Source organism: Lacerta agilis, chromosome 9, assembly GCF_009819535.1.
Source record: "Lacerta agilis isolate rLacAgi1 chromosome 9, rLacAgi1.pri, whole genome shotgun sequence".
In the NCBI taxonomy this organism is placed as follows: Eukaryota; Metazoa; Chordata; class Lepidosauria; order Squamata; family Lacertidae; genus Lacerta; species Lacerta agilis.
Window position 1 is genome coordinate 69883611 of NC_046320.1, and position 20664 is coordinate 69904274.

At 50.1% G+C, this 20664-nt stretch overlaps 1 protein-coding gene across 1 annotated transcript in view; it reads right to left on the minus strand.

Annotated features, from left to right (window-relative positions):
- Positions 1–14064: 14064 nt before the first annotated feature.
- ADAM33 (ADAM metallopeptidase domain 33) overlaps positions 14065–20664 on the minus strand; it is a 93537-nt gene continuing 86937 nt past the window's right edge. The window contains exons 23-26 of the mRNA XM_033159587.1: positions 19829–20080; positions 18016–18179; positions 16789–16806; positions 14065–14719 (exon numbers count right to left, since the gene is read on the minus strand). Of these exons, the coding sequence (XP_033015478.1) occupies positions 14668–14719; positions 16789–16806; positions 18016–18179; positions 19829–20080 (486 nt within the window). The 3' untranslated portion in view covers positions 14065–14667. The remainder of the gene's footprint in view (positions 14720–16788; positions 16807–18015; positions 18180–19828; positions 20081–20664) is intronic.

Below are 20664 nucleotides of genomic sequence, written 5' to 3' on the forward strand. Positions count from 1 at the left end.
GTTTCACTTGTCCTAGAACTTTACCAAATGACAGGGTTTCTGGTCATGAGAGGCCAATCATTTATGATTTAATATAAAGAGGGCTTAGCTGTTCGAGCAGAAACCAGGTTGCCATAATCCTTGAGGCGCGACAGAACGTACACACCGAACCCTGCCCAGCGGACGCTTCAACCACGGTGGGGCCAGACGCTGGAGCCATTTATTCACAAAGAGCCACCATCAGAATGTTAGTTGGGCTCGGAACGAAACAAAGGACAACCATCAGCATGCCATTAACATGGCCTGTCCCAGGCAGGAACTCTGAAGTGCCCTTTGTCTTGCAAAGATGTATGTCCGGGAGGGGCCAGAGGAGGAACAGGACAGGTGTCAAGATGATCAGGTTTCTGCCTTGAACCCTCCTCCCTCAGTGCTGTTTCTATGACGATATTGATGTAACAGGTGACATAGGTTTAGGGGTGTATTCCGGTGGTGGGAAGTTGGGGTCGCCAGAAGCAAGGAGCTTCCATCTTCTTCTCCCTTTCTTCTGGGTGGGTGGAGGACCGGTCGCAACTGAAATCTTTTAAGATAAATAAAGACCAAGCCTCCTGGCTGCTCTTTTGCTCCAACTCCTTGGCTGTGCTTCATTTGTCCAAGTGAGCCCTCAGATTTCTCCTTTGTCAATATTCTCATTTTACATTTCAATGTTGTGAACCGCCCTGTGACCTTCGGAAGAAGGGCGGGATAGAAATTCAACAAATAAAAATAGAGCGAAAAATGAATAAATACATTTACCGCCACCATTCTCCGCAACGGAATGCTGCCATTGGAGATTCTGATACAGGCCAACACTACTCTGCACGGCAGCTGAGATAAGATACTCGGAAGCTGCAGCCTGGGAAAATAACCTTTCGTACCAACTTACAAAGAATTAACTCATTCCTTAACACCCAACACACTTGTTATCCTTGAGAAGCCTAACCCCTACAACTTGAGCAACGGGGAGAGGAAAGGTGGAAAAAGCCATTTCCTGCACAAATGCACTGAAAAAGAAGCTATGTGCTATTTCCCAAAACAAGATTTAGGGCCTTGTTCAGCCTGAGGTCTGCATTTCTGTCTGAGCAACGGACTCCCTTGGAAGGTAGCAGATTCTCTCTTTTTTTAATAAATGATTTTTATTATTTTTTAAACTATAAAAACTACAAAGAATAAAAAATAAATTCACATACATTCATCTGTTTTGGCAATCTCTGCCGTGACTTCCCTCAGACCTTTCAAATGGCTTTCAAAATTCTATCTTAATTCTATACTTCTTAATCTATCATTGCTTATAATATCATATGCATATTAATCACTATAAAATTCATAATTACAATAATATTTCTATGATTATCTACAAAACTTCTTGAAGTCCTATAAACATATTCAATTGAGAATTATTGTCTCTCAGATAGTTCATAAATTTAAACCAGTCTTTGATGAAGGAAGGTACCAGATTCTCCTTCCTCGGAGAGGTTGGATGACCATTTGTCATGGATGCTTTAGTTGTGATCCCTGCATTGCAGGGGGTGGACCGGATGACCCTCGGGGTCCCCTCCAACTCTGCGATTTTACAATCCTGAAGATGATAAGGAGGTAAAACTGTTTCACCCAGCAACCCTGCCATGCTCCGAACTTAATCGAGCCAAGGCGTTTCCGTTTCCCACATGTCTCACACATGCATGCACAGATACCTCATTCTGGCACCTTGCAGTGCTGTGAGTTGAAAGGCATTTATATCTTTGCAATTCTCCCCTTCCGCCTCCTGCTTCCCCCAAGTTAAGGAGACAAGGAAGAAGCTCGAGGCGATGTGGGGAGCGACAGCGGCGCTCCAGAGCCATATGTTTGGAGGGACGTCGTATATTTATGTATACACGTACAGGCCCGTCTTAGAGGGATCTGCCGCCCTGGCGCAGCGATCCCTCGGCGCCCCCAGCCTGCCGCCTCTCCGCCCGCCTCCCTCCCGCGCTGGCCGCCCCTCGGGAGGGGGGGTGGGCGAGCGGGGGATGAGAGGCGTGGCGTTGGAGCGGGCGCCCGCGCTCCGGCGGGCGGAGGATGAGGGGCGGGCGGACGGGCGCTCGCGCACCGGCGGGAGGGCGGGCTGCAAGCCGGCGGGGGCGGGCTGCAAGCCGGTCGCCCTCGCCTCCCAGAGCCCCAGCTGGAGTGCTGGAAGGTCGCGCAAAGCCCCGCGCCGCTTCAGCGCTCCAGCTGGGGCTCCGGGAGGCGAGGGCGGGCGGCTTACAGCCCGCCCGCCCGCCGGCGCGCGAGTGCCTGCCTGCCCATGGGGGGGGCGGGTTGGGGAGGGGGAGCCCGGTATGCCGGCGGGCTCACGGGGGCGCCCCTGGGGTGCCCTGCGCCCTGGCGCGCCGCGCCACCGGCCTCTATGGATGAGACGGCTCTGTAACACGTATATATTATGTGTGCCTGTTTCCCGTATATTACTTTGAAGGCATGAATAAACTCAAGCTGCGCTTTCAAATCCACCCCCTCCTCTTCTTCGGTTAATGGCAACCACTGGGGGTGCAGGAGCAGAGATTTTGCTGCCTTTGAAAGAAGCCTGGAAAGCAATTGCACTGTGTGGGAATTTTGGGCTGTTTTTTTTTTAAAAAAAAAAGATAAAAGATAAAAATTGATGAATGGATGAGACGCAGTTTCCTGCAGCAAATCTTTTCTCCATTACCACTTCCAAGCTCTCTGGACTCTTTTATAAGTGACTCTTTTTTTCCTCCCCTTACCTTGGTGGCAAAAAATAACAACCGGGGTCTGCAACCGAATTTTGCAGTATGCAGGGCCGTTGGAAGATTCAGGACAGATATCCCTGCATTGCAAGGGGTTGGACTAGATGGCTCTCGGGGTCCCTTCCAGCTCTACAATTCTATGATTCTATGAAGGACTTCTTCAAACATTGCATAGTTAAGCTATGGAACTCACTGCCACAAGAGGTAGTGACGACCACCAACTTGGATGGCTTTAATAGAGGAGTAGACAGGTTCATGGAAGAGAGGGTCATCCATGGATACGAGCCAGGATGGCTACGCTCTGCCTCCACAGTTGGAAGCAGTAACGCTTCCGGATACCAGAAAGGGCAGGAGTGAATGAACCCCACCAAGCCTGAACCAGATGCCAGCCTTTTGTCCACAAGCTTCCATGCCAGGACAATGACAGCGTGACCGCCAAGGAGCTGTGCAAATGTCTCACTTCACCTCAAGAAAGATACTGCAGAGTTGGGAAAAGCTCAGGAAAAGGGCAACCGAAATGATTCAGCGGCTGGAACAACTCAGCATTCAAGAACTTTCTGACAGTAAGAGCTTGTTTTTAAGAAGAGGTTGGGTGGCCATCTGTCATGGATACTTTAGTTGAGATGCCTGCTGTAACGAAACGGATCTAAGTTAGGGGATGTTCAGAAACCCACGGTGTTTTATGAGTTAATGGGCACCCCAGTTTGAGTGGCAGACATCCCATGGGAGGCGGGACATTCCGCTCTTTAAAAGGAGGGAGCAGCCGTTAGAGAGGGGAGTGGTGACTGGAAGAAGGAGGGCGTGGGGCCAGGATAGTGGTGGGTAGGTTAGGATAGGTTAGGATAGGTTGAAGATGTGTATATGATGCTGAAAGAAAGAGTTTACACTGTTATGAAACTAAGCTTATAAACCATTACTGAAACTGTTATGTTCTGAAAGAAATAAAGACTTCTTATTGTTGTGCTAAGAAAATATCGTCGTTCATTTGGTCCAGCGAGCTATGTATGCTCATGAGGAAGTGAACTCAGAGAAAGGACAAAACTGACCTGCAGGGTGATAGTTTGTGTCTTGGAGTTCCCTCAGGAGGGGCTAGCGGGCGGAAACCTTGGCATTGCCACAGAGTTGCTAAGAGGGCTTAGCTAACTGATATAGTGAAGGGATCTAATAAAGAGAGACCCCGAACTGTAGGCAAAGGAGAGGTTAACCCCTGAAGCCCAGAGCAGAGGATATAACTGGCCACGGCCGCTGGACAGGAAAACTCCCGTTACTAAGAGATTCCCAGATTATTAATAAAAGGGAATTGGCAGGGGGTTGGACTGGATGGCCCTTGTGGTCTCTTCCAACTCTATGATTCTATGATTCTATGACATCACAGACGGACCTCAGAGGGACAGGTGGGGTGGATTGAAATTTGACCCAGAACACCTGATTAGAAATTCACTTAGTAACAAGGGGAGAGTGTGAAGAGGAGGTTCGTCGCGCCTGCATTGCAGGGGGTTAACCTTCAGGGTCCCTTTCAACTCTATGAAAAACATTTTTGTGATAGAATGGAAAGAAGGAGAAGAAATATAGGTGAATAACAGAGACTTTAGGGAAGTTTTAAAACTGTGATGTTTTAAATGTATTTTAATATTTGATGGAAGCCTCCCAGAGTGGCTGGGGAGACCCAGCCAGATGGGCAGGGTACAAATAAATTATTATTATTATTATTATTATTATTATTATTATTATTATTATTATTATTATTATCATCATCATGCTTGCAGGTTTTCCCTTGGGGGCATATGGTTGCGTCCGCTGTGAGCACAGGATGCTGGACCAGATGGGCCATTGTCCTGACCCAGCAGGCTGCTCTTCCCAGAATCATAGAATTGTAGAGTTGGAAGGGACCCAAGGGTCATCTAGTCCAACCCCCTGCAACGCAGGAGTCTTTTGCCCAATGTGGGGCTCGAACCCAAAAACCTGAGATTAAGAATCCCATGCTCTCCAGACTGAGCTATCCCAGGGGGATAATATTCTTATTCTCTTAATTGAACCAGATAGCCTTCAGGTAAATGAAGATGTGTTATTTAGACATATCTACAACCTTAGTATGAGATGGAGGTGTTCACGGCATTAACAGCGATGAATGCCAGATTGCCACCATGTACCCAGCCTGCTCTTAAGAGTCACTCTTTGTTGGGCTTTTGGTTTTAACTGGAAAAGCCTCAAAACCAGTTTAGCACTTGGAGTGGTGTCCAGCTACGCTTCCTCTGCGTTTTCCTGCTTCTCCGGTGCTTTTGCAGAGTTTTTCAGACTTCTTACTTCTCCTTCTTGCGCAACGGTATGTGTGACTTTCGTGCCAGCAATAAATTCCACAACGTCTGGGTTGTTTCAAAGTAAGCCCGCTTCATTTACAAGCATATAAATCACGGAGCTTCTCCAGGAGATTCGGACGACATCTCCGCTCCGGTTCAGTCAAAAGTGAAAGTAAGACTGAACAAGAAATAAATGGTGCATCACATAAATCACATAGGCATTCGCATACAGCAGATACCCGGATGTTGTGACACATCTTTCTCCCTGTGGGAGGGGCGTACTGTTGAGCTTATTTAACCCTGAAAGCTCCAAACCTCACACTCTTAAGCTACTAGGGCAGCTTGCTGGCAGAGAGGGCTGGCCACATGAAAGAGAGGTTGGGTGGCCATCTCTCAGGGATTCTTTAGCTGTGATTCCTGCATTGCAGGGGGTTGGACTAGATGACCCTTGGTGGTCCCTTCCAGCTCTACGGTTCTATGATTCTATGATTTTTTGCTGCACTGCAGTGCCACCCCAGTAAATGGGCTGAAGGTGTACTGCAATGTTCAGTTCCAGCAAAATTAGGAGACTGGAAGAGCAGATCGGGCCTACTGCCTCTGGCCTGGCTCCTCAAGACTTTCTGGATGAAACGACCTAACTAGAGGGGTGTGAAGAGAGAGCTCTTTTTTTCCCTGTCTCCCAGGATGAACACAATGCCGATGTGAAAATCAGCCATGTTCCATCCCGCTGCAAGGGATATTACTACCCACAAGTGCTTTAAACCACAAACCACCAGTAAAAACAATACAAAACCAAACATGCATTGCATGGGGTTGGGCTAGGGTGGAATCTACACACCAATTAAAAAACGCTTTGAAAATGCTTTTTGGGGAAAAAAACATTTTGAAAAATATATTGAATTTGACATAAGCTCGCCATCGCCATCTAGTGTCACATTTGTATAATACACTTAAAACACACTTAAAACATTTTATTTACAGCTGTATGGCTGAGTCCTAGATAACCCTTGGGCTCCCTTCAAACTCTATAATTTGGTAACCAGTTGGTTCCCTCTTCCAGGTGACAGCCCTTCAGATATTTGAAGATGGCTCTCGTATCTCCTCTCAGTCTCCTCTTTTCCAGGCTAAACATACCCAACTCCTTCAATTGTACCTCATAATAAGTCTTGGTTTCCAGACCCTTGATCATCTTGGTCTTCCTCCTCTGCACACCTTCCAGTTTATCAATGTCTTCCTTAAACTAGAATGCCCAGAACTAGACACAATGCGTGGCCTTGAATATGTCCGTTTTGTGTCATTCTGGAAAAACAAAACTTTTTTGAGAGGAGGGGGGTTAGCCAGTGGCGTAGCGAGGGCGGGGCCCAGAGGGAGGGGCGCCCTGGGTTCCAGGGGAGGAAGGTGATACATGGGCTGGCCCGGAGCAAGGCCGCTCCGCCCCGCCCGCCCGCCAGCACTTCTATGGGGCTGCCGTGCGCGATCGGCGGATCGTGCAGCTGCTGAGTCCCTGCTGCTTTTCACTCATCGGCTCACAAGGTCGCCGTGGAAGCAGCAGAGCTGGCCCGGATAGAGTGCGCCTGCGTGAAATCCGGCACATGCTCACTCCGTTGCCGGGCCACCGCCGCTGCTACCGTGGCGACCTTGCAAGCTGCTGAGCGATCGGCGGCTTGTGGGGCTGCTGAACGCGAGCAGCGGGCATAAGGCTGTGCTGCTTTTCACGCACGGCAGCCCCACGAGCCACCGATCGCTCGGTGGCTCACAAGGTCTCCGTGGAAGCAGCGGTGATGGAGTGTGCATGCGTCGGATTTCGTGCATGCACACTCCGTCCTGACATTGCGCCGTGACATCACTGCACAACGTCACAATGCCCCACCCCCGGGGGATGGCTCTGTTGTCTGCCCTGGGTAGCGAGGAGGCTTCCTCCGTGCCTGGGGTTAGCATTGTTTTTATTTCAAGCTACCTATGGAGAGGTGCAAAGACAGGAGTGCCTGAGGTCACGAAGAGTTGGCCACGACTAAACAACAGCAAATGGAGAAGGGCACACCATAATTTGCACATCAGCGTAATGCTGGTGGTCACCAAAAGAGGTTCAAAGACTCTCTCAAGGCAAATCTTAAAAAAAAAATGTAGTACAGTGGTACCTCGGGTTACATACACTTCAGGTTACATACTCCGCTAACCCAGAAATAACACTTCAGGTTAAGAACTTTGCTTCAGGATAAGAACAGAAATCGTGCTCTGGCGGCGCAGCGGCAGCGGGAGGCCCCATTAGCTAAAGTGGGGCTTCAGGTTAAGAACAGTTTCAGGTTAAGAACGGACCTCCGGAACGAATTAAGTACGTAACCAGAGGCACCATTGTATAAATACAAACAACTGGGAAACACTGGCCTGCAAGCCCTCCAGTTGGAGAGCAGCCTTTACCAAAGGTGTCATGTACTTTGAAGTACATTCGAACTCAGGACGCAAGGGAGAAACGTGCTAAGAGGAAGGCACGCTTGGCAAACCCTCACCGTGATCAACTCCCACCCGGAAACCAATGTCCCCACTGTGAATGGACGTGTGGATCCAGAATTGGCCTCCATAGTCGCTTACGGACTCACTATTAAAACCGTGTCCATGGAAGACAATCTTACTCGGCTACGAGTGATCGCCAAAGAAGAAAGAAGAAGAATCTGCACCATCTTCTTTTCAACACTTGGGGCCTGATCCAGCCGGGCATTTGCACCACAAGACACAAACGCAACTGCCTCTATATTGCTGCGACACCCGCCTGCCAGCTCCTTGGCATTTTGTGCTGCTGCAGCTACAGCCGACCGCTGGGTGGAGGCCAGAAAGTGAACAATTGAAGGGTTGGGGGGGGGGGGGGGTTGGCAACAGCGCTGGTGGTAATTACTTAATTGCTTAAGCACTGATTAATAAGCAAAACTTGTCTTTGCAGCAACATACAAATCGCCTATAATGGGAAACCCAGGAAAAGACTCAGCAGGAGGGCTCCCCTTTATCTCTCTTTTTTTTAAAAAAGGGGGGGACTTGTTTATCAAGGAGCAGACAGGACAGACAGAGGAGGAGGAAGCAAAAGAGCGAAAGGCATAGAATTGTAGAGTGGGAAGGGACACCCAAGAGTCATCTAGTCCAACCCGCTGCAGGACATTGGGAGACAAGTCAAAGGAGACAAAATGGGGCAACACTGTCCCATCCTGACCCATTCCAGTCTACTCTACACTTGAGTTGTTTGTTTGTTTGTTTGTTTGTTTGTTTGTTTGTTTGTTTGTTTGTTGTTAATTATGTTGGGAGCTGCCCAGAGTGGTTGGGGAAACCTGGCCAGATGGGTGGGGTTTAAATAAATTATTATTATTATTATTATTATTATTATTATTATTATTATTATTATTATTATTATTGGTAGGGAACCTCCAGGACTCCTTCTTAAGACATTTTGACTCAGCCATGCCCACCTGCCAATCACCTGGGGGCAGGTGTGGGCAGGTAAAACCTTTGATCGGCCGAACTGGCACTGCTGTTGGTGCCACGTAATACTCGTTCTGCATTTGTAAAAACTCAGTCTTTTAATGTGGCAGCACTTTGGAACTATCTATTTAATCTTAACTTTTCGGAAGTTTTAAATTATTGCTAAGTTTCCTTGTTTCCCCAGGGTTTCTTTTTCTTTTAACAACCAATGGGTGTATAAATGCCAATAAATAAATAAATCCTCTGAAATAAATAAATAGACAGACAGATGGCTGGGTCAGGCCCAGAGGGGCTTCTGAGGCACCACCGATTGCTGATGGTCAGAGATTCCAGTCGGGCACTTTGACGTCCCCAACCATCGGTGGATTGCTGGGTCTTCAAAGCAACGTTTCCTCCAATTTCACAACAACATCAGCTGGTTGGGAGTCCCACCCTGCTGTCAAACTGAGCCCGTGGCGGGTAGCGGAGGCAAGGATCTGGCCTGATGGCTTATACCAAGGGTGGAGGATGAGATGTTGCCAGACTATACAGGGGCATAGCAAGGGGGTGTGGGGGCCGCTGCCCCGGGTTCTATAATGGAGGGGGTGACAAATTATCAAGGAACAATTTTTTGGGGAGGGGAATTGATTTTTTTTTGAATTTTTGATTTATTTATTTATTGAAAATGCCTGCTCCGAAGGTCTTATCTTACTATACTAGGGATTATATAGTTATATATGAAATTTCATGCATATTGGTTAATATCTTGACCCTCCTCCACCAAAATAGCTGTTCACTTGGCTGTTTTCCTATGTCATAAAGGCTGAAATTTCAGTACAGAGAAGACTTTACTGTTCCCAACCCCAACTCTGTGCAAAGAGTTGAGAGGAGAGGAGGGAGAACCCCACAAGCAGAGGCGTCTTAGTCATAGAGGCTAGTTCTGGAGGGCGCCAAGGAAGAGGAGGAGGCTGGATGCGGCGCCTCCTGGCATCAGCACACCACCCTTGTCTGCCTCCGCCATGCCATGCTGCACCCGGAGCCTCCTTCCTGCTGGAAGACCTGCCCTCCAGCCCCGCCAGCAGCGCCGCCCAGCCCGCCTCCATCAGCAGCCCTCTCCAGCCAAAGCGGAATACCTGGCTGCAAAGTTTGCACCAAGCCCTGTGCCCTCCTCACGTTTGCTGCGGAGTAAAGCGCCGCGCAAACACGCCGAGCCCACACGCCTCGCAGGAGCAGGCTGCATGGTTGCCTGCCACCCCCATCTCCCCAACGCAAGGGAGGAATTTGTGCTCTTGGCAACTCCAGACCCCCTTACTTCGGCGGGGGGCTCGTGAGCTGCTGCCTAACTTGCTAATCTTATCAACCCAGAGCCTCCGTTCCACGGGAGGAACCGCCCTCCAGCTGCTGCCCGCCCGGAGGGAAACGTGGGGGTGGGGGGCACAGGAGGGATCCTTGCACCACGGCGCCAGATGAGCTTAAGACGGGTATTCAAAAAAGGGTGAGAGGCTGCCAGCTCTGCAGGCGAGGGATGACCTAACTGGGCTTCTGAGCCCCATAGGGGTGCCGCAGAAAGAATGTAGTTGGGCAAGGGAGCCGTGGACCCAAAAAGGTTGGAAACCTCTGAAGTTGTGTATTGTGCCGTCCCCTAGTGGTAGACAGTTCAAGATCAGCACCTACATTTCATGCATGGGCAATAGGGCCCTTTGGCCCCTGTAAGGTTGGCTCTGGTTGGGATCTGGTCTCCTCCTCTCTCCGTTTTGGTGCAGACAGAGAAGGGGACAGTCTTTCAGCTGCAGCTCCAACCACGGCCTCTTCGTCTCCCTGCAGGCTTTGAAGAAAATTGACTCCAGAGACGGCGACGGTCTCCAGAACTCACCAGAGATGTTCGATTTGTTTCATGACAAAGACCGTCTAAACAGGATTTGGAGATGAGAAGGGTGGAAATCTGCGCACAAAGGGAACAGAGTCCCCGAGGAAGGCTGGCAAACGCTTTGAGACCCAGCCACAGGTTTAAGCGCACGGCTGGGACAATGGCACTCTGCTGCCATCTGGTGCCAAGCTGCACATGAAGATAAGCAAGTGGGCAGTGAACTGGCCAGTGAACTGGTCGGCCAGGACAGAATCATAGAATTGTAGACTTGTAGATCAGGGGCCAGCAAAGGTTTTTTGGAGGGGGCCAGTTCAATGTTCCCCAGACCTTGTGGTGGGCCGGCCCACGTGTGTGCACACAAACACAGAGGAGGGGGCTGCTCTCTCTTCCCCTCTCTCCTCCTCCCCCCCCCCCGCCTACCTATGGTACTGCCGGCGCAAGTGCTGGCTGGCTCCAGAGAGGCGCTGCCCAAAATGGCGGGGAGAAGCCAGGAGGAGGGAGGGAGGAGATGCCACGGTGTGTGAGAGGGAGAGGGGGGAATGGTGCCCACCCCCAAATGGCGGTGCAGGAAAAAAAAATTAATGAAAAAAATTAACGAAGGAATCCACATGATCCACGGACCGTCCACGGATCCAGACGGCAATTGGGCCACATCTAGCCTTCAGACCATAGTTTGCCGACCCCCTGTTGTGGATGATGACCTCCAAACCACCCTAAATATATTCGCAGAAGATTACGGAAAGCTTGGCTTATTGCTCAGTATCCAAAAAACCAAGCACCAGAAAATACATTTTGCTTTAAATTAATCTTTCTAATATATAGCGGTAGGATTTAATGTATTGGAACTTGTCGTTATGACTTATGGCACTTAACATTTGATGGTGGTTTAATAACCGTCATTTTAAAACTCTTTTTTTTTTTAAGAAAAGAAAAAGGCACACACGAACCAATCTAGATTTAAATAAGAAAAAGCCCTTTATTTCCTTGTGACCCTTCAGAAGGGAAACGGGGGTTCCAAAATCCTCGTGTCGAAGGCACAAACATTTTGCAGAAAGGTGCATAGCAGAAACACCGCGGCTTCAGACCTACATGAGCTCCGTACGCACAGAGGAGAAGGACCACTCGCCGTCTTTGAACCACACGTCAAAGGCAAGATCCTGCTTGCTCATCTGAAAAGCCAACTGTGGCTAGAGACCACCAGCAGTGATGCAACAGAAGGCCGGTGGTCCGTTGGGGGAGAATAAGGCCCTGCCCCACCAAGCTCAGTCTGCCCTCGGCCAGCCCCCACCTACGTTCCTGCCTTCGTGCTAACCAACAGTTGTTCCGCCTGTCATTTGCTCTGACACCTCAAACCCAGGGGTAGAATCTCACCCAACCCTCTCCAACCACAGTGCTTGTGAGCATAAGTCTCAGGACTGTCCCAACGCCATCATTCTTTGGCTAGCTCACTGAACATTAAAAGGAGTTTTGGTGGCATTTGCGTTCAGATTATCTTATCCTTCGAGAGCTATTGTTTTCCTTGCTTTCTGCCCTCCCGCTCCCAATGTGCGCCAGCCGGGTGCAATCTTGGCAGGGCCCCCTGCAGCCCCCTCAATGCCCACAGAGGAGAACCTGTTTTGGCGAACGCACCGCAACAGGAACACGAGGAAAACCCACACCCTGGGAGGAGCATCGATGCCGGCGGTGCACACCTGCAAAGCCACAATTAAAGAAGAAGACGAAAACCTTTGGAGATTTCCAGCAATATGCAAGGCAGCGGGAGGGACGAGGGGAGGATTGTAAGGTCGGGGAGAGGAATCAGGATCTGTGCAAGCGAGGCACTGACATCTCACCCCCCGCAATCATTTGCAACACCCTCCCTGACCCCATTCTCTGTCTCCTGGACTCGACTTACCACCCCAAGCAAGTTCACTGCATAATCTGAGATGCTTGCCTTTGGGTTTCCCTAAAAAAATATTGCAGAAGGTGCTGGGGTGCAGCCCCTTGGGATGTGAATACTGCAGAGTTTCACCAGCACACATGCAGACCTCAATTATTGATGTCCGACGGCATCCTGAGATACGGAAACTTTCATTTTTTTAAAAGTTTTTTTTAAAAAAAAAAAAAAAAACCTGAAGCTCTTAGAGGGTTGTTTTTTGAGTTCCGCCCTCTTGCGCTGAAAGCAGAAATGCAGACCTTGGCTTAGCAAAGAAGAGGGCAATGTCAAGCAGGGCAGTCTTAAGTAAATCCGGTGCCCTGGTGCAAAGATCCCTCCGGTGCCCCTCGCGGTCTGCCAGGCAGGGCGAGGCGCGGCGGGCAGCCGGAGGGTGCGGAGGGGCGGATGGGGATGCTGCCAGCTGTGCTCCACCTCCACCTCCACCTGCTCGGCTGAAGCAGCGGCACGGTGCTGCCGTCCAGGGAGCCCTGGCTGCAGCGCCGGCAGGAGACTCGCCGACGGCCTCCCTGTGTCCGCAGCCCAAGAAGAGGTGGGCGAGAGTGGCGCTGCCGGTGGGGCTGGAGGGCACAGGCGCCCTCCTCAGGCCATGGTGCCTTGCGCCAGTAGCCTCAATGACTAAGACGTCCCTGGTGTCAAGCATCGGCCAGATGAGTGGCCCAGCCACAAACTCCAAGGAGGAATAACTAAGAGAAAATAAAAACCACCCACCCACTATGGCTTCACATTCTCAGGCCCTGACTCTAGGATGTTGGACATTGACTGCAGTTGTTGGTTGGAAGGGGAAAGGCACTCATCACAGTCTCAGTGAGTCGTCTTTCCTATTTTTTTGTTACGAGAGGAGTCCTAGGGATCAGTGCATCCGTTCAAGGGACGGAGGAGACCCCAGAGAGACAAAGGATGTTTCATGGAGGAAGAAGACCTGGGATCAACTACTTGAGCACCAAAAAAAAAACACATCCATCTTGCGCTTCTCTTGTTAACTGAAAGGCACCTAAACAGAGGTTGTCTCCAGCTCAGGAAACCAATGTGAGAAACGACCAGGGGTGGGGGAAACGAAACTCTCCTTGCTCTGGGGGGCACGCTGAGCCCCACAACACTTCCTGAGAAGGCAAGAGGGCAGAGGGTAATCTCTCTGAGCATGGTGCACACGCAACTCCCTCCAAACAGGGGGTCACCCTTGACTGCGTGGGTAGGCTTTGGAGGCGCAGGACAAACTGATGGAAGACTGCCTGCCCTTCTCCTGAGCTTGGAAGTAAGCCAAGGGCCACCCTTAAATGCCACGACCCCAAGTGACGCTTGCCAGCCCTTCAGCAGCTATTTCAGGGTGGGCAAACATGCCGCAAACATATGCTCTGCTCTGGGTCTTAGCATTTGCACTTAGTGGGTTGTGGGATTGCATGTGTTGTCTCTTCCACAACGGGAGGCACACAGCTCACCGTTGCCATAAGTGTCACAAGTTTCACCACTGCCTGGGACATTGAGAACTGCTCTATACCAGGCCAGATTATAAATCTGTCTTGCTCAGTATCGCCAGTTCTGACTGGCAGCAGCAATTCTCCAGGGGCTCAGGTAGAGGAGAGTCACATTTTGCCCTGTTCCCTTTTAAAACCAGGAGATGTCCAGGACTGAACTTGGGACTTTCTGCTTGGAAAGCAGGTGCCCTGGCTGCGAGCTGTGGAACAAAATGGCAGGGGGTGGCACCACGCACCAGCTGAAACTCAAACCCAGCTGGAATTATTATTATTATTTTTTTTAATGCAAGAGCATTTCACCAGCCTTTCCCAACCTGGTGCCCCCACCCAGATGTTTCGGACTACAACTCCCATCAGCCCCAGCTGCTTTGCCCCAAGGGCACCATACATTTTTAGAAAACAGTCCCACCACAGCTTTGTAACACCCCCCGCTATAAGGGATGTCCAGGACTCAGATCCCAGCAGTGAGAGAGATCATCCTGTGAGGTTGTGCAAAACACAGAGGTAGCTAACAGCAGTCCACGGCTTACGGGCAATTGACACGGATCAGAACTAGGCTCAGTGCAAAAACCTGCTTCCAGAGGTAGGCAGTCGCTAAGTCCTCGATGGGCAGCGGTCTGTCAGCACGTCAAAATGAAACTTCTCCCCCAATCACTTCCGAAAGACTTATTTTGTCCTAAATCCCCAAAGCCAGCCGTCACACAAAAGTACCATTTTTTCCTGGGCCCAGCCTCCACCCCCTCCCTTCTTCGTTATCGATGAAAACAGTTCCTATTTCCTCTTTTTAAAAAAAAAAATCAGTCTTTGGTAGCAAAAATTCCCCGCATTGGCCGGAATAGTGCAAATGAGGACGGAGGAGTCTGCCGAGTGTCAGCCGGGACTCTCGTTTCCACAGTTGTCATTTCTTAAAAGGGAAGGACGCCGTCTGGACTTTCAGGCCTGGAACTGGTCTAAAAGAGGCAGAAGAAGATGGTCAACGCGAATCAGGATGATACCAGGAGAACAAAGATGAACTGCAGAGTCCCAAGTAAGCCATGTTAGCTGAAAAGCTACAGGGGGAGGAAAGGCAGGACAGCATCTAGGCTAGCCTGTCCTATCCTGGAGTCTGCAGGTGTTGTTGGACTACAACTCCCATCATCCTTGACCACACTCGGTACAGGGATGCTGAAATGCAACCCCACGCCTGCAATATGCCGGTGGGAGAGAGGTGCCCTACACATAGCTGTCAACTTTTCCCTTTTCTTGCGAGGAATCCTATTCGGAATAAGGGAATTTCCCTTAAAGTAGGGGGAAGTTGACAGCTATGGCTCTACATCGGCAGCAGTGGATGCGCTGGGCAGTTTCTTGCCTCGGTAAACAGACTGGATGAGAGCCAATAAACTGAAGCTCAATCCAGATAAGATTGAGACAGTTAATAGTGGGCGGTTCCCTAGACCGGAGGGATGGGATTTTCATGCTCTCGATGGGGTTACGCCCCCTCTGAAGGAGTGGGCACGTAGCTTGGGGGTACTCAGTGGCACAAGGTCAATGGACTGGGGGGGGGTTCTAATAATAATAATAATAATAATAATAATAATAATAATAATAATAATAATAATAATAATAATATAGTATTTATACCCCACCCATCTGGCTGGGTTTCCCCAGTCACTCTGGGCGGCTCATTAAAACACACAATAAAACATCAAACATTAAAAACGTCCCTAACAGGGCTGCCTTCAGATGTCTTCTAAAGTCAGAGAGTTGTTTATTTCCTTGATATCTGGTGGGAGGGCGTTCCACAGGGCGGGCGCCACCACTGAGAAGGCCCTCAGCCTAGTTCCCTGTAACCTCAGTTCTCGCAGGGAGGGAACCGCCAGAAGGCCCTCGGAGCTGGATCTCAGTGTCCGAGCTGAACGATGGGGGTGGAGACGCTCCTTCAGGTATACTGGGCCGAGGCCGTTTAGGGCTTTAAACATCAGCACCAACGCTTTGAATTGCACTTGGCTAGTCTCCGAAATGTTCCCAGTAAATTAGAGTGTTAAAACCTGGAGCCTTCTTCCTGAAGCCTGGGAAACTTCTGCCTGGCTTAAGGAGGGAGGCGCGACGCTTCAACGGGGTTCCAAGAGCCCTCCCAGCTTTGGGAAGGAGGCAGGAGGGCTCTAACACCCTGTCAGAGGCCCGGTAACTCCTTCCCAAAGCCCAGGAAGTTTCTGCCTGGCTTAGGACACTCATGCGCGTGACATCAACCCCTCTCTCCGTCACTCTCGCAAGCTGGTGCCTCTGGCCCTAACTGTTCCACTATGGAAAATTTCACTGCACACCACTGAGGGTACTTCTGGGTCCATTGCTGTCGCTCAAGGCTCAGGTGACCTCAGTGGCTTCAGCTGGTGACCCAGCTACACCCTTATCTGGGCAGGGATAGCCTAACTTCTGTCGTTTATGCTCTCGTAACCTCTAGGTTAAAGGTAAAGGTAAAGGGACCCCTGACCATTAGGTCCTGTTGCGGATGACTCTGGGGTTGCGGCGCTCATCTCGCTCTATAGGCCGAGGGAGCCGGCGTTTGTCCGCAGACAGCTTCCGGGTCATATGGCCAGCATGACTAAGCTGCTTCTGGCGAACCAGAGCAGCGCAAGAAACGCCATTTACCTTCCCGCCAGAGCGGTACCTATTTATCTACTTGAACTTTGACATGCTTCTGAACTGCTAGGTGGGCAGGAGCTGGAACCGAACAGGAGCTCACCCCGTTGTGGGGATTCAAACCGCCAACCTTCTGACCGGCAAGCTCTAGGCTCATTGGTTTAGACCACAGTGCCACCCGCACCCCTAAACTCTAGGTTAGATTACTGCAATGGGGCTGCCTCTGAAGGTGGTTCAGAAACTTCAGCCCATGCAGGGTAAGCGACCCCTGGAAGGCTTCACATGAGGGAATTCGACCCTCGTACAGAAAAGAGTTCCATAATGCACAATGAAAGCAAACAGCAGGAGGGCAGGAAATGGGGTTTCCCTCCAACAGCAGCAGGGGCAAGGTCCTACTCACCTCTGAGGTGGCACTGGCCTGTGTGGAGGGAGAAAACCAAGAGTCTTTGTTAATGGTGTGGAAACAGATTCTGTTGCTGCTATGCCCATATCAGGAACATATCATATCTCCCAACTTTCCTGGTCTCGAGTTGAAAAATTGCCAGACTTCATTACCCTAAGAAAACTCTCTCAGTTGCAGGACTTTGCAAGCAACTGAACCAAGGACCTGGAAGCAAAAGACCCTCTCCGGGCTCAGAGAGAGGAGATGACTTGTAACACCTGCAAATAGTGTGTGCGCATAGATAGTGGTCTATGTTGGTATTGGGCTAGTAAAGACAACACTGCTAGACGGCTGTTTTTCTGTGTAGAGCTTAACCCCAACAGAGCCTCCAACAAGACCACATACACACAAACTGCCAAGGCGAAAAGCCCACAAGGCGCTTTCTTTCAGAATTCCTAAAAATGATGGGAGAACTCTTAAGCCCATACATGGTTCCAGGGGAAACAGTTAGCCAGAACCCCATGTTGTTTTTCTTGATACTGCAGTTTCTGCCCATCTGGAAGGAGTTAATTAGCTAACCTGTATATATTTACCTGAATGTATTGTTAGTCCAGTGAATGTATTAAGTATAAAAGAACTTTTTAAGCTTTTCAGTATGAAACTGCTCTGTAAAGCTGTGAACTCTGATCTGCATTGCACTGGCAAATGATGACTAAGTGTCTGGAGATAACAGTAGACAGTAGAGCTGTCCTTGTGCAGAGAGGAACTGTTGCCTTGGTCAAGAGATAGGGTGGCCTTGCTGGAGTGCGCATGAGTTTAGCCCAACTCAGGGGTAAATGTCCTTTTGCCTTATATGTAAAACAGGAAATGTACAACAGGAAATGTTCCTTATATGGACAAGAGGAAGAGCCAGGGAACTGTCTGAAATTTGACTAGTTTTGTACTTGCTTGGCTATCTAAACACCGAAGTACCTCTGCATGCAGAATAATAAATCTTTCTCTCTCTCTGAAGCCAGAAGCCTCAGGTGTTTTTCTGCTTCCATGTTTTCTCACTGGGCTCAACAATGGGAACCCGTAGGGGCAAATAAGGCTCCACATCTATATTCTTCCAACGGCAGCCCCCTTCCTTGTTCCCGCCGCCCCACTTCTGTGATAACTCCAATCCTTGTTGTTTGGTTTCCTTGGTAACTTAAGAGGTGCTAAGGATCAAGTGCCTTAAGCAAATTAACAGATAAACGAACTTACTTCAGCGGTCTGGAGAGGGGGCTCGTGGCACTGAGACCTGCCCGCTTGGCATTGGCTGGAGGCACCATGACCAGCAAGGCCTGACCCTGAGCTGGCGGCAGTTCTTTAGCCAGGAGGGGGTTCCCCGGGAGCGGCCGGCGTGGCGGCCTCTGCTTTGGATCGACCTAGCAGGGAAGGAAACATGGTCAGAGAAGAGGACTTTGAGGCAGGCTCAAGGCGCCAGCTATGCGCACCTTGAAACGTAGCGAGGCCCGACCCTGCCCCGCCCTGTCGCATCTCAAGTCGCATTTTTACATTGCTGCTCACCCTGGAGAGTGGGCAGGGACGTCTTCACCCAATGCACAACCCCCACCCCGAATTCCAGTTCAATGAATCTGTGCACAGCCTAGCTTCACTGTGGCTTACGCTGTCAAATCAAATGGAAGCTGGTTTAAGAACCTAAGAAGAGCCTGCAGCAGGATCAGGCCAATGCCCCACCTTGTCCAGAATCCTGTTCTCACAGTGGCCAACCAGAGGCCTGTGGGAAGCCAGCAAGCAGGGTTCGACCACAGCAGCAACTCTCCCTTCCTGTGGTTCCCACCGACCAGTATTCAAAAGCGTTGCTGCTTCTGATTAGGAAGTCCGGGAATAGCCAGCCTGGCTAATAGCCATCAATAGCCCTCTCCTACTCCGGGAATATATCATTACCCTCTTTTAAATCCATCCAAGTTGGTGACCATCACTGCCTCCTGCAACAGGGAGTTCCACAGTGCACTGTGCGAAGAAGGACCTTGCACTGCTCAGTCGGTAGAGCATGAGACTCTCAACCTCAGGGTCATGGGTTCAAATCCCACGTTGGAAAAATAGATTCCTGCATTTCAAGGGGTTGGACTAGATGAGCCTTGTGGTCCCTTCCTACTCTGCCATTCTCTTACTATGACGCTGTGCCTTTTACCTGTCCTGCGTCCTCCAATTGTCAGCTTCATTAGCTGTTCCATGTGGACATATGGAGAATCTCTATCCACCTTCTCCGGGTGGTGTAAATTTTATAAACTTCCATCGTGTCATGAAAAGTAATCCAAGCAGTGAACCAAACACCCGATCGGCTGACTTTGAGGACCAATCCCTGCCCACCAGGTCCTATAAAAGCACTGAACTGAGAAGCTGCTCCTTACTCTGAGCGGGAAACCACCCCAGCTTCTGGTGAGAAGAAACCACCATTCCTTTAGGTCACAGTTTCCCAAAATTGAGTCCCCAGCTGTTACAACGCCCATCATCCCTAGTGTGGGATGTAACATCACTGTAGCAGTCAAGTATGACACTTCCTGTTTGCCCAGAGTGGACAAACAGGGGAATGTTCCTCCAGCCAGAAGGACTTCCTTTCACACCTGTCTGGAGCATCCTCCCCCTGCATGTGACCTGGTAGATGGGCGTGACCCTGGGAGACCCCATAAAAGGACCGGTCACGCATCCATCTTCCTCTTGTTGCTCCTCTTCTTTGCCATTTCTTTCTTGATGTATTTTGCTTTCTGCTGGCTCTCAGCCAGCATCACATGGGCTCATCCCCATATGGGATGAACCCAAACTCTCTCCTGTAGCTACAAGCTAAAGCCTGCCTTCAGGGAACCTACTGTGAACTGAATGTAAGTAAACTTCTTATTACTTTTAAGAAAAGACTGTTGTGTCTTTATTCTTTTTAAGAGGGGACAAAAGGGATTTACCAGGAACAAATCCAGTCTGGACGAACCAGACTGGATTTGCTTAAGTAAAGAGATTCAAACAAATTTACCAACTAGCTTCCTGCTATATACAGGGGAATGCACTCCAGACTCACCAACGCAGTCCTGACGGGGCTGGTGGGAAGAGGCTTCTTTGGCGGAGGGAGTTTGTTTTGCACGCCGAATTTTGCACCAGCGGCCGCGGAGGGGGATTTGTTGAAAGGCAGCGGAGGCGGCCTGGAAGGCTTGAGGTCTTTCGGGAGAGGGGCAACCGGGGTAGGGGCAGGGCGGAGAGGGCGGACCACGTTGACCGGGTGAGAAGCGCCTTGGAGAGCGTTTGGTTTGGGTGGGAAAACACCCTTTGTTGCCTGTAGAGAGAAGAGAGAGTGAAGGCAAAGGTGAATTTCCCCCTCATTTAAGGCAGAGGCAGTTTCTGCAATTCCACAGAGCGAAGGTGCAAATGAATGGACACGATCCCGTCCCCTCCCCTTATAAGCATTTTGTCAGGGATGTCCCCTCCCTTCCACTGCAGCCGGGAAGGGGACCGGCATCGCAGAAGCTTTCAGAGTATAGAGACCCTCGTCCGTTGTTTACGAGCTCTTCCTCCCCCTCTGCGAGCTCGCATAGTTCACATTCCTCAGAGGGGGAAAGAGGGGGGGAGACAGAAGAGCGTTGCGGAGGCTCAGAGCCGGAACACCACAGAGAAAGCAGGGACAGAGGTCAAGTTCTCACGCTACGTGATCGATCGCAGAGGGGAAGAAGGAGGGGCTTTAGGTTTCCCAAGATGCTCTGTTGGAAGGGAAACCGAAAGAGCTCATTCCGGGACACTAATGAGTAAGAGAAAGGACGCTTGAGACTTTGCTTTGCTGTATATAGCTTGCACAATAAAGAACTTAGTTTTTAGAAGTTCTTTGCCTTGGACTGTTACTCATGAGCAACCACTAAGAGTCCT